General features: G+C 35.7%; 1 protein-coding gene across 1 annotated transcript in view; it reads right to left on the minus strand.

Moving 5' to 3' along the window:
- Positions 1–1,491: 1,491 nt before the first annotated feature.
- The window catches only part of LIN28B (lin-28 homolog B), a 112,828-nt gene continuing 99,903 nt past the window's right edge, over positions 1,492–14,416 (minus strand). Inside the window, exon 5 of the mRNA XM_017543777.2 lies at positions 1,492–6,386. Coding sequence (XP_017399266.2) covers positions 6,017–6,386 — 370 coding nt within the window. The 3' untranslated portion in view covers positions 1,492–6,016. The remainder of the gene's footprint in view (positions 6,387–14,416) is intronic.

Consider the following 14,416-nt stretch of genomic DNA (forward strand, 5'->3'; position numbering starts at 1 on the left):
GGAGGCTGAGGTGGGATACTTGAAGCCAGGAATTAAAGACCAGTCTGGCTAGCTAACATAGTGAAATGCTGTCTCTACAGAAAATTTAAAAATTGGCCAGATGGGGTGGTTCATACCTGTAATTCCAGCACTTTGGTAGGCCAAAGCAGAAAGATCAATTGAACCCAGGAGTTTAAGACCAGCCTGGGCCACAAGATAGTAAATTTTGTCTTGTGATTTTACCATCTCTACAAAAAATGCAAAAAAATTGCCAGGCGTGGTGGTGTAGGCCTATAGACCCAGCTATTTGGGAGCCTGAGCTAGGAGAATCACTTGAGCCTGGGAAGGCTGAAGCTACAGTGAGCCATGGTTGTGCCACTGCACCTCCAGCTTGGGTGGTAAAGCAAGATCCTGTCTCAAAAAAAAAAAAAAGATTTTTCATAAACTAATAAAAACTGTTATTGGTTACTTTCAGATGATGGGATTACGCATATTTTTCTTGTAAGGTTTAAAGGTTTTCAATATTCTCTAAAGTACACCCTTCGCATTCTAAGAAAAGTGAATCATACATGGTTGTCCAAGCGTGTGAATATACTTAACAATTAAAAATGGTTAAAGCTAGGCGTGGTGGCTTACCTCTGTAATCCCAGCCCTCTGAGAGGCTGAGGAGGGAGGCTTGCTTGAAGCCAGGAGTTCAAGACCAGCCTGGGCAGCAAAGCAAGACTACATCTCTATAAAAAAACAAAATTAGCTAGACATGGCACACATCTGTAGTCTAGCTCCTCAAAAGGCTGAGGTGGTAGGATCACTCAAGCTCAGGAATTTGAGCCCCCAGAAAGCTGCAATTCCACCACTGCACTCCAAGGCAACAGAATGAGACCTCATCTTAAAAAGAAAATGGTTAGACAGTAAATTTTGTTGATTTTACATGAATTTAAAAAATAAAGGAGTTGTAACAGATCATCAAAAAAAAAATCCAGCTGTAGAGAGGAAAATGAGTTAGATTGTGGAATTGGCCAATATAGAACTCTTTTACCAAATGGTTTGTATAGTACATCAGTACTGCATTCATGGTTTGATAAATCTACATTCATATTTCAGATATTTGATACTGATATAATTTGGCTTTTTCTTTTCAAATTCTTTATTAGAAAAAAGTTGTAGAAAAATTCTAAAATGATTTAATAGGCTTTGAATATTTTGCTTCAGACCACTCTTCCTGACCACATGGAAGTATGTCTTTAGTCACAAGCTTGCACAGTCCCTACTGGATAATACGTTAACAATTCTGAGTGACGGCAGCACCCACCTTTCCTTCTTCCTTCACTTAGACTACATTTATTCATCATCTGTATTGTTGGAGTAAGTTCCATATTAATAATCACCACTGAGGATATGTTAATACCACTTAACTTATGCCCCAATTGGTGTAAATACTGCCTAAATGGCCTCTTACCCTTTCACTTAACTTAGTAATAACACACATCATAAAAAAATCTCCAAAACCCATCATAAATGCCATCGTTATATGTTTTATTTTTAATCAAGTAATTTTTTTAAGCCACAACATATTCGTAATTGACAGAATAAGACATTAGGCATGAAATGAGAATATAAAACCAGGGTCTACAGAAAGGCAAACAGTGCTTCAGTCCATCCCGATGACTGCACGCAAGTGAAATGCATTCCAAACATCTACCCCTTTTTTAAAAACATACAGTTCACGTGTTTTTATTTTCACTTGTAAACAACATGAGTCAAGATGGACAATGAGGTAATCTAAATACTACACAGGATAATTTAAAAGCACTAGATAAAACACCATTATTAAAGACATATAAAAGTCAGGGTTCACTTTGGTCTCTAGTATAGTTAGAGTTGTTAATACCAAAAAAGCAACACACACTAATTAAAGCCAGCTTGGTGGTAGATAAATGTAAGTAAGTGATTCACGAGGTAGTCAACACCATCATTTTCAAGCTGGTAACTCTCACAAGTGTTAAGCCATAGATGTATTAAATATCATAATACTTTCTCATAGTACAGTACTTTACCATAACTTGTAGCTTTGTTCCAAATATAAAATTTAAAAATGAATCATAGGTCAACTTCTCACTCTAACTGAACAACTATGACACAGATCACACAACCACCACATCTTAAAGAGGCTGTTGACAGCTATGTAAGACAGAGTTTGATGCTTTTAACAAGATGTTCTTTTCTAAAACAAATAAATCTCATTAAGACATCTAGAAAATTAAAGTCAGTGCAGCTGCACTTGTACATACTTTCCCAAATTTTATAACCAAAGGGGAAATACACATATATATTTTATGATAAACATTTCTTAGGGAAAACAGATAAATTAATTTAAATTAAGACTTAATGAGATTTCCCATGTCCTGTATAATTCATCTTATAGTGAATGTTACAAAGTCTATTAACACTTATGGGCTCCTATTCACAAACTAAATACAACCAGCAGTTAACTTGGGGCTGCAATGGTGCAAAATAAAACTTAGCCAGAATAAAATTTAAAAATTGGCAATATTGGAGGTGGACTGATGCTAATAACATGATATTTCTTGATCTTTTTTCTTACATTGCACGCTAAACTTCCAAGTTATAAGCAGGTAAAAATCTTTCTAAATCTTTCAAATGCAAAAATACATCCAAGGTCTCCTAGTGAAGACTAGAAATCCAAATATGAAAATGTTTTCATTATATTCTGCTATGTAGCAAATGATTAGCTTACAGGGCTAAGAGACTGGTAGTGCATCTTGTTGAGGAATTACATTTATGTTGACATGAGGGTGAGGTCAAGAGATAACTTAATTCCTAGACCTGCTGCCCCATCGTTAGTAATCCCTGCCAACTGAAGCTTCACACAGACCCTTTTCCCTTAATAGCTAGTAATGGCATCGCGTTTCATTCCTTGGCAAGCCAGTGCTAGTTAGTTATATGCCTGGGGCTATAATGCTGCAATATGCTTGGCTTCAGGGCAGCACAGACAGTAAATGAAGGACACTGGCATCTTTTAAACTGTTTGCCTAGCATAAATACCTGCATACACCAACCCCTCTCCCTACTACCCCCTTCCAAACTCCATCTCTGGGCAAAGGGATGCTTCTAAGGTGTGTTCTGTTTTGTTTAAGTAAGTTGAAGAGTGCCCATAATTCTTTAAACTAAATACATGATAATTTTAAGGAAATATTTGGAGACTTTGCTAACTAAAAAGAGATGCTTCATTATTTCACAAGTGTTTGCCAGAAACATGCAGTTGTGAATTGCTATTTGTAATACAGATTAAAAGGTTCTGTACCAGAGAATTATCAGCCACCTGTAAGGCTGGAACAGCATACAGGTGTGTTATGTATCAACTATGAGGTAGCCTTTTGCTGTAAACAGAATATTTTACCTATGTAAATGAATAATGTGGTCACATCAGTGATATTCACGTATGCAAGGAGTTGAGGGAATCTGCTTTAGAGGAGTTTTCACATGAAATAAAAATAGGATAACTGACATCTGAAATTCAAAAATTTTGATCTATGTCAAACTCAGAGGTAGTTACTATCATCAGCACATAATACTTATATAAAGGTATAAGTTATTTGGTTTGTTTTGAGTAAGCAGGACTGTAGACTAGTCTGTAAAGAAACAACAAAAATATTATATGGTATGTTCCCTGAGCAAAGTTCTTTGTCCTGAGTATGTTATGTAATAGTGACAATATTCTCATATAAAAAATAAACCCCAACTTTCAACTATAAGATAGGTTTGGTATGTGCTCTTAGTAGTTCAGTCTTGTAAGATGCTGAAAAGGATTTCAAATTGCACCCATAAGGACCATAGTTCTCAACTGTTTGTCTTTTTTTTAAACCATGATTTTAGCTCTGAATTTCTTTTTGTAAACAGGAAATATCCAATTTTCAAGTCCATAATTTCCTATTTCCATAGGGTGAAGGAACTTTGGTTTGAATTTTCAAAGTGACTTATCTATCATGTTTTGCATTTTTACTGTTAACCTGCTTTTTATACCTGCTAAAAATTGAGCAATGCTTATCATGTTTTGCATTTTACTGTTAGCCTGCTTATATATGCCTGCTAAAAACTGAGCAATGCCACTTTGATTTGTCTATATACTTTAAATAAATTTGAAATCCTCACATAAGGCAAGGAAGTACTTCTCTACAGCTATATCACATTCATTATCGTCAAAGGTAAGCTTTGCATCACAGCACACCGATATTTCAGTGTATACCACGCAGACTCTCACAATCACTGTTGTGAAATTCAAGCTGAGTTGTAAAGGACTGGCAACCCAACCTGAGGCATGTTCTTATGGTGGCTTTTGCTGAAACAGCTGCAACTATACACGTCTCCCATGACAGGACAGGCGGGAGAGGAAGTAGAAACTGTTCAGCAGAAGTATGTCTCATTTGAGTCATGCTATTTTTGTTTAATTCTCTGAGCTTACACCAACAGGCCCATACATTATAATTATAATCCTTAATGTTACTCCCAATATTAAGCACTATAATTGACATCTGACCTTCTTGCAGACGTTTCAGAAATTTGCCCCTAACATCTGGAGCCAGGATGACCCCAAAATAATTTTTTTTTCATGACTGAAACCTAATGGGACCAATACTATGACTGGGCTCTAGCCACTTTATCACTCTAACTGAGAAGCAACCTGAGAAGGTTCTTTCTCTAGCACTGAATGTTCATCTTGTATCCACCATATAGGTTACTTCAGAATAAGCCTTGAAGGTAACTTCCACAGATCAAAGTTACTGTATAAGATACTTCTAGCTCTCTGGTGGGAGAGGTTTGGCTCCTCTGCCCCAGGCTTGTCACTCTTTATGCCTGCCACTAAACAATGCACTTTTTCATATCATTCACAGGTCATATATATTGGGCAATTGTGAACATCCACTTAATTTCCATTCTCAACTCCAGTATTTCATTCATTTCTGTGCTGCTTGTTTGTTTTAGAAACAAGTTAGGTAACTCTCCACAAGGAATAAAAACAGCCACCAAAAATATACACCAAACAACTGGAGTTCTCTAAGGTCTTCAGTAGTAAATAAGGAGGGCTCCCTGCTCTAAGCAACAGGTAGAAGACTGACTTAGCCAAGGGAAGCTGCTGTTGCCACACGATCCCTTACAAACCTCACAACATGGAAAAAGTTACAATAAGCTGGTATTAAAATACTACTGAAAACAAGTCACTAAGATTATCATCCCCTTCATTTCTCTTAATAGGCATCTAATTTTATAATCAAACATAGAATTAAAAACAGTGAAATATCGGCACAAATTACACATTCATTGTCTCTTCTGGAGTTATGTATCCCAGAATCAAAAAAGCTTATGGCAGTCAGAGGCATATGAAGTCACGGTACTGCCTTCAAAAAGGGGGAAAAAATACCACTTCAGAGATTTCAAGAAAAAGAGATTTGGGAGAACTGGATGTCTTAAAAACCTTTAGTACCACATGATTGGCAGTTGTGAGATCTGAAGTATCCTTTGGTTCACACGAAAGGTAACAGTCATGTTTTAATTTTTATATAATAGAAAAGAAGTGGTATATCAAGAAAACTCCAGTGGATTAATTTTAAAACTATCTATAATGCTTCACTTGGATTTTCAATTATTGGAAACGTCCAATTATATGAGGGAGGGTGTGTGCTTTGATCTATACACAAATATATAAAGACAAAGGCTCTTTATATATGTGTATATATTCCTATATAAAAACCCTCATGTACACACACAGACTCAGGCTCTCTCCCTCTCACACATGTACATAATGATAGACATAGTATCTTATTCTCTGAAGTAACATAAAACATGACACCCTGCTCAAATGTAATTTGCTTAGAGTGATTTGTCTGTTTAAAAAATTCACAGTTCCCCAATAGTAGTTAAAATCCTAGGTCAGCTACTGCTTATGAAATACTGTTCCCCTGTACTTTCATGAGGTAGACTTTGCAACCGGGTAAAGGAAAGAACACATGAAGAAGAACTATTATGTCTTCTTCCTTTTTTGAACTGAAGGCCCCTTTTTGCTTTGCTCTTCTGGCGCCGTAGATGACTTTGCGGAGGAAGCTTCTTGAGGTGACCTGCCTGGTCGTTCTGAGATCTCTGCTTTAGCCTCCTGAGAAAATGGTGGTGATGTACAGCCATGCCCGCCTCCCACTTCTCGAGGGAGAGTTGAAGTGCATGGCTGGGATTCTGCTTCCTGTCTTCCCTGAGAACTCGCGGGTGGCTGTGCAACATTTTTATGTGGGCAGTTTGCCACCATGTGCATGATGCTCTGACAGTAATGGCACTTCTTTGGCTGAGGAGGTAGACTACATTCCTTAGCATGATGATCAAGGCCACCACAATTGTAGCATCTGCAAGCAAAAAGGATGAAAACATCTTAGAAGTAAGCAGCATGTATCCAACAACATGTTTTCAAATGTGAAAATACACAAACAATGAGATAAGCTTATTTTAATGTGCCTTCTTAAAAGCATTTATCATTACACTGTTGGTTCAAAGACTATCACCAAAATATTCTGGCGAGGTTAAAAACTTAGTTGTGTGAAACACAACTAAACACAGTGAAAAACAAGAATACTAAAACATGAAAGAATACTTAATCACTTCCATATAGAAATGATTTCTTTAAATTTGACATTATTTGGTCATTTTGAAAGAACAATTTAGCCCACTAGAGGGCAGCGAATATTCAACAATAAAACAACCAGTCAGTTTTAAAAACAAGTGTAGAAACACAGGTGGAGTTGGCATGATACAATGTGGGAATTCACTCAGCAACTGGGAAAATTTTAGAGCAAATTAAATTTTGTGAGTTTAACACTTCTTTGAATGTTAATTATTTTGACTGTAGAAACCAGCTAAACTGGAAAATGTTTTTCCCTTTGTATAAAATTAAGTAGTGCAGTGAAATTTGATACATTAGAAAGTCAGAGTCTAGTCAGAAAGTCAGGATATCTGGCAAATTGCCAAATAATTTTAGAGCAACAGACTAAATCACTGAATCAGAACAGTGCTGAAAAAAGAAAGTTTCTAAATTCTAAGATTGAATTAATAAAAGTTGATGCCACTTCAATGATGAGAAAAATTTACTTCTCTTTTTATAAGAAATTAGCTTTCTTTTAGGGTGATTTCTTTTAAATTAAAATAAATGGAAATCTATTCATAATATGTGGATGCACGCTAGTGACACAGCTTTGTACTAGATGTTTGAAAAGTTCAGCTTTCAGCTTGGCAAGGAAAAGCTGGGCAAGAAAATTTTTTCAAAGATATATTTGGTCAATTTCAGATTTTCTTCTAAAATTTTATATTAAAAATAAAAGACCTATGTGAAAGAAACTAAGAAAAATTTACATTTACCAAAGGTTTTAAATCTGATTGTTAAATATAGAATTTGTATAATGACTTGTCTCCCAATGAAATATTTTAAGAACTTTCTATTTTATTTTCCAGATAAATTTATGATTCCATAAATCTCATTATGAAGCAAAAAGAACAACGGGTTACAATTTTTTTTTTTTTTTTGAGATGGGAGTCTCACTCTGTTGCTCAGGCTGGAGCTGGAGTGTAGTCATCTCGGTTCACTACAACCTCTGCCTCCTGGGTTCAAGTGATTCTCCTGTCTCAGCCTCCAGAGTAGCTGGAATTACAGGCATGTGCCACCACACCCGGCTAATTTTGTATTTTTGGTAGAGACAGGGTTTCACCATGTTGGCCAGGCTGGTCTCAAACTCCTGACCTCAAGTGATCTGCCTGCCTTCGCCTCCCAAAGTGCTGGGATTACAGGCATAAGCCACCACATCTGGCCAGGTCATAATGTTTTAAAAAATAGTAACAAAATGTGTTAACTGTGAGAAAATTGGTTTAAGTCCAGAATGACAACAAAAATGAATTATGATGACTTATATTTGTATGTGTGTGAGAACATCAAGCTTAATAACTTATACTACCCTTATATTTCAAAGACAAACTACTAATGTACAACCTGCTAAGCAGTATATGTAGGATACTTAGTATTTTATCTTCTGGGATAAATTATAAACAAAAAAGTTTTTAATTGGCAAAAATTAGGGTAACTATTGCTTGCTTCTCTAGTTCGCAGTATTACCTTACATACTTTAGAATAATGAATTCATAAGATGGGTTTTATTCTTTGCAATAATTAGCAAGTATTTATCTTAGGACAGACTGAATCATATTTTCAAAAAGGGAAAAATAAACAAGAAATCATATTTTATGGTTAAATTATTCACTGTACAATTACATGCCTTAATGTGTTAAAGCATTACAATGCAGATTTAATATTGTTTCAGTCATATATTCTAAGAAAGTGTAAGATTAAATAATAAAGATATTGGCTAATGCTTAAAATTTAGGTTCTCAAAATAACAACATTCAAAAATGACATATTTGAAAAATATAACCACATTACTTATAATAATATATTTTCCCACACAGTTCTCCTCGACAATGGGTAAGTGAATTCTTAAATTAAATTTGCCCGTCTATGAAGTATCTTATTTTGAATTAAACTCACTTCCTTGAGGATAACTCCCACTTAGGAGCTCATTTTCAAAGAGAGAGAAAATAGGTTAAAGGCTTCAGTAATAGGGCTGGCTCTCCTGCAGACACATCAATTTCATCAGTCACTGTGGTATGCACTACGTTATCCAATTCAGGGAACCATTTTGCCCACTCATTGACCAAGAGACTGATGTCAGTATTCTACTTTCACAAATGGGATCTTCAATTACCCTCTATCTGTGCATTTACCATTATATTTGGCCTATAAAAGTTGTTTTTAAGGATGCTATATAATTTCGGTTTCCTTACATTTTGATCTGCATAGTTAATTCACCTTCCTTTGGCTTTTCTGTTATGTGCTATCATTAGGCCAGACTGTCTTCCACACTTAAAAGATTTGCATTTAGTGTACAGTATATGTGCTTATCCTTAAAAGGGGAGGAATGGTATTTATATTCTCTTCTATTTAATCATTCAGTGTCACTCTTACTAAGAATACAGATCACTCTCCATTATGAAACTCCTTCTTTCCCAAGGGACTGACACCAAAATAGAAATGTTCAGCTACCTTGCAGCTCACAAATTATACCACAACTATATACTCCATACAAGCCACACATGGTTTTAGTCCCCTTTGTTCACCCTCACTTTTCCACATCAGTTTGCTTTTGTAGTTTGAATGAATTTTACATTGCAATGTGAGCATAAAAATGGCATGTGTGTCTATATTTAGCTACATGCTTAAGAAACATAAGGACATAGTCTTGCACAAGCAAAAGATTATACAAAGAAAACTATACTCATGCTTTGTTATATATTCCCACAGTCTAACATAAAAAATAAAATTATTCACGTTAAGTACTTTATTAAATGCTGAACCAATGGCACAAAGGATATTTTCTCATGCATTACAAATAAAGATAAAATAGGCTGTGCACAGTGGCTCATGCCTGTAATCCCAGCACTTTTGGGAGGCCAAGGCGAGCAGATCACTTGAGGTCAGGAGTTTGAGACCAGCCTAGTCAACATGGCAAAACTCTGTCTCTACTAAAAATACAAAAAATTAGCCAGGCATGGTGGTGCACGCCTGTAGTTCCAGCTACTTAGAAGGCTGGGGCAGGAGAATTGCTTGAACCAGCGAGGCAGAGGTTGCAGTGAGCCGAGATTGCTCCACTGCACTCCAGCCTGGGCAACAGGGTTAGACTTTGTCTCAACAAACAAATAAAGATAAAATAAACATGTTCAGTTTAATCTTAGAAGGTTATCAAGCTCTCCATAAAATCACTTTATAAATACTGTAATTCTAATGAGCTAGCACATTCTACAAGTATCATTTCTTACTTAAGGAGCGTTTAAAGATAGAAGATAAATAACAAAGTGAATTTTTTGAAAGACTATCAAAATAAGATTAAAAATTTAAGATTTTAAATGAAAGAATGGCAACAATAGATAGAATAGAGGCACTTATAATGGCCAAATAAATAAAAACAAATTGTTTAGGCTTTTAGAGCCATTTAATTATATTCTGAAATAATTACATGAGTTTTTATAAATCAAGTCCAAACACCTACACTAGCTAATAAATTAATCGAAACATATCCAAATTTTTGAGAATTTCATTAAAAAATGAAAACTCTGATTCAGAAATCAGAATTTAGATCTGCTATGACCATTAAAAATATTTGAATTTTTTGATCCAAACAACTGAATAAGCAGATTATATTTTCAAATGACACCAGCAATAATGGAACTGAGCACAGCTGACAACCACTAAGTTAAAATATAGACATTAATTTTTAAATGATATTTCAATGGGGTTAATGAAAATATTCACCAATTATATATTCTCTCTTGATCTGGAGAGTGATTAAAAAAATTAAGAAGAGGGGCGATACCACAGAGGAAGAACCAAATTTGCTTGTCTAAAAGTACAATGGAAAAAAAGGTACCAGGGTTCTTCTCAGTACTTGAACATTCTAACTTAGTAAGAATTTATATGTTAACTCATATCCACAGTTTGAGGGTCTGATGAGGGCATTAAGTATAATGATGACAGTGATGTGTAAGCTTCTGAAGAGGAAAGAACTGTTGAAAGATAGTACGTAAAGCAGTATCAGGGATACAGAAAAGAGTGATAAAAGAAGTGCAAGCTTTGGGCAGGAACAAGGTACAAGTATAGAAATGGAGTACGTAAAAATCCCTGGGAAAAACAGATGAAAAAAAAGGATTAATAAAGTTTCCAAATGGGAGGCAGAGGGGCTAAAGAAAAAGTCATAGATGAAAAACATTTCAGGAGCTGAACTGGAGAAAAAAAATAACTGATTCTTTGCAGAGATTATCATTTTAAACCTTGGTACAGTTAAACTAAAATCAAGAAATGACACTAATAACATTCTTCAGCTCTATTATTTTTTATTCTAATATGTTTTAACACTTGTTATCTAATCAAAATTGTATGCCAATCAACTCAACACATGAAGTGCTGGATCCCAGCCAGCTGGTAGTGGGGAGGTGGGTGGGTAGAAAGGTTATTAGAGAACGCAAGAGAACTGACAAGCAAAGGATCCAGAGCATAGGTTTTTTATGGAAGTAATATGCCTATCCTGTACCTCCTAAAGGTAAGAGGGGCAGATCCTGGAACCAACGTTCAAGAAGAAGATTCCATTTTGTTCTGACTGATTCTATACAATCTAAATAAACATGTGGGTATAATTTACTCACTCCACAGGGCCCGCCCCAAAATACCAAGAGAGAAGTTAGGAAACTTGGCTGAGTTACAGAGCTAGAAAGTCTCTTTAATAGTATACATGTCTTCTGACTTCTATCAACCTATACTTTAATGAATTAGTTTCTTTTATTTCATTCTTCTCATACCAAAATCATAAGACTGTAAGCCAGTCAAACAGTAACAATCTTAGTAAAGTTAATTTTTAATTAAGTATGTTTTTCATACTTAAATTTTTTATATATTGTTTCTAAGTACAGTGGTAAAAATACTGAGTTTTCAAAAACGGTTAGCTGGTGATACTGATGATTTATGTTCTTTTAAAAAGTTTCCTAGATAATAAATACACATTTAACACCAGAAAGTTTTCATTTGGATCTTCTGGAATATAGACGCCAGCATCATGTTATTACCTTAATTCATGCTAAAAACAAAATACTCTGTATACAGAAGGACTAAACATACTTTTAACAGTTAAAATGGTAATAACAGAAATAATAAATAGGTTCAATTCATTATGAGCTTACTAAATTCCAGACACTGTGCTAAAGGTTTTTAATGTGTTATATAATTTAATCCTCCCTCAAACCCTATGAATTGGGTACTACAATATCTAAATTGTATTGATGAAGAAAATTAGAGATTACCTAGAAGGGAATTTTAATTGAAAACAGTTAAATTTCACTTCCATTTTGATTACATAAAAATTTTATACCCAAAAATATTGATGTAATTTTAATATATGTAAGTCTGAAAAAATCTAGGATTTTGAATTGAAAACACTAATACACACACACACACACACACACACACATTCACACATGATCTGAAGTAGATTTTTCTTGAGATTGTGTTGCTGGGGAGGTCAGTGTCTTTCTTTGAGGATCCCATCTATAAAACAAAAGGCTGGGAATAGTCCAGTCCAGATTCTTTTCACTGCCAAGGCTGGATTTTCTTTTTGTCTCTTCTATACTTTACACGTGTTGAAAAACTTGGTCTAGAAAATTTGTGAATACTTTTCCATTCTCTTTAATCATATGTAAATTGGAATTTTAAGTTGACATGCTATATGATCAGTGCTATCACATTGACTCAATAAAATTCCAGTCAAAAGAGAGAAGATGGAAATTTTAGCCCATGAAATCATACTGCAATATAATTTATTTAGGCTCTGATATATTACAATCAGATTCTATTGGTTGGAGTGAATGTAAATTGAGACTGCCTCTTTTGGAGGACAATTTGACAGCATATTTGAAAATATTAATACATATACTCTCTGACCTAGTAACTCTCACTCTAGGAATTTGCCCTACAGGAATATTCACTGATAAGCACAGTGAATCAGGTACTAAGATATTAACAAGAGCACTGTCCATACTGGTAAAAAGTTAGAAAAATTAAATAATAAGTTTAATTTTATTTATAAAATTTTTTGAAGCATTACTATATTATGCTTATAATCTTATAATCAAACAGTACTTATAATCAAACCCAGAGAGTATGGCTAGAGTCCATGCTCTTTAACAGGAAGAGCTTTACCACTAAGCTATAAACATGTTAAAATGAAAAATAAATTAAAGCCACATATACCAAAAAACATTTTACAGATACAAAATAAATAACATTTTTTAAAATTGAGGTAAATTTATATGTATTGACATGGAAAGATCTCCAAGACAAATCGTTAAGTAAAAAAAGCAAGCCACAGCATAATACATAAATACAGTATAATCACATTTATGTTTCAAAGACACTAGACATGGCCGGGCGCGGTGGCTCAAGCCTGTAATCCCAGTACTTTGGGAGGCCGAGGTGGGTGGATCACGAGGTCAAGAGATCGAGACCATCCTGGTCAACATAGTGAAACCCTGTCTCTACTAAAAATACAAAAAATCAGCTGGGCATGGTGGCGCATGCCTGTAATCCCAGCTACTCAGGAGGCTGAGGCAGGAGAATTGCCTGAACCCAGGAGGCGGAGGTTGCGGTGAGCCGAGATTGCGCCATTGCACTCCAGCCTGGGCAACAATAGCGAAACTCCGTCTCAAAAAAAAAAAAAGACACTAGACATGATTATAAGTAATTGTGTGCATTTTTAAATGCATGTAAAAACTGGCTGAGTGTGATGGCTCATGCCTGTATTCTCAGCACTTTGGGAGCCCTAGGCCAGCAGATCCTGAGGTCGGAGCTTAAGACCAGCCTAGCCAACAGTGAAACCCCATCTCTACTAAAAATATGAAACATAGCCAGGGGTGGTAGTGCATGCCTATAATCTCAGCTACTTGGGAGGCTGAGACAGGAGAATCCCTGGAGGGGATTCTAGGAGGCAGAGGTTACAGTGAGCCGAGATCACACCACTGCACTCCAGCCTGGGTAACAGAGAGAGACTCCATCTCAAAAATACATACATAAAAGCATGTAAAAACCACTGGGAGGACAGACAGTGAACTGACAAGAGTGGTTATATCTAGGGAAAACAATACGGTGAAGGGACATTTCATTTTTTTTGAGACAAGGTCTACCTCTGTTGCCCAGGCTGGAGTACAGTGGTGTGATAACGGCTCACTGCAGCCTGGACCCTCCCAGACTCAATCATCCTCTGCCTCAGACTCCTTAGTAGCTGAGACTATGGGTATACACCATTAATTTGTGTGTGTGTGTGTGTGTGTGTGTATGTGTATGTGTATGTGTATGTGTATGTGTGTGTGAGGTTTTATTGGTAAAGACAGTTTTGCCATGTTGCCCCGGCTGGTGTCTTAACTCCTGGGCTCAAGTGGTCCCTCCCAGGTTGGTCTCCCAATGTGCTAGGATTATAGGCATTAGCCATCATGCCCGGCTGGCATTTCACTTTTACTCTATAAATTTTTGTATAGTTTCTTTTTTAAATAAAAAGAAAGAACTGATATATTATTTGTGTAAATAAAAAAGAAAAGGAGCAATTATAAAACTCCATTTCCTTTTTGTAATTTGACGCTCATTATTATTGTTAGTCATCTGACAGTGAGCCTGTCTACCAGTGACTCAGAATCATTTTGGAAGCCTTCAAAAAATACTAATGCCCAGGCCCTACTCCAGACTATTTAAATAAGAATCTTTGAGGATAAAGCTCATCAGTACTTTTTTGAAGTTTCCCAG

The sequence above is a fragment of the Cebus imitator genome, unplaced genomic scaffold (genome assembly GCF_001604975.1).
Source record: "Cebus imitator isolate Cc_AM_T3 unplaced genomic scaffold, Cebus_imitator-1.0 Scaffold160, whole genome shotgun sequence".
Taxonomy (NCBI): Eukaryota; Metazoa; Chordata; class Mammalia; order Primates; family Cebidae; genus Cebus; species Cebus imitator.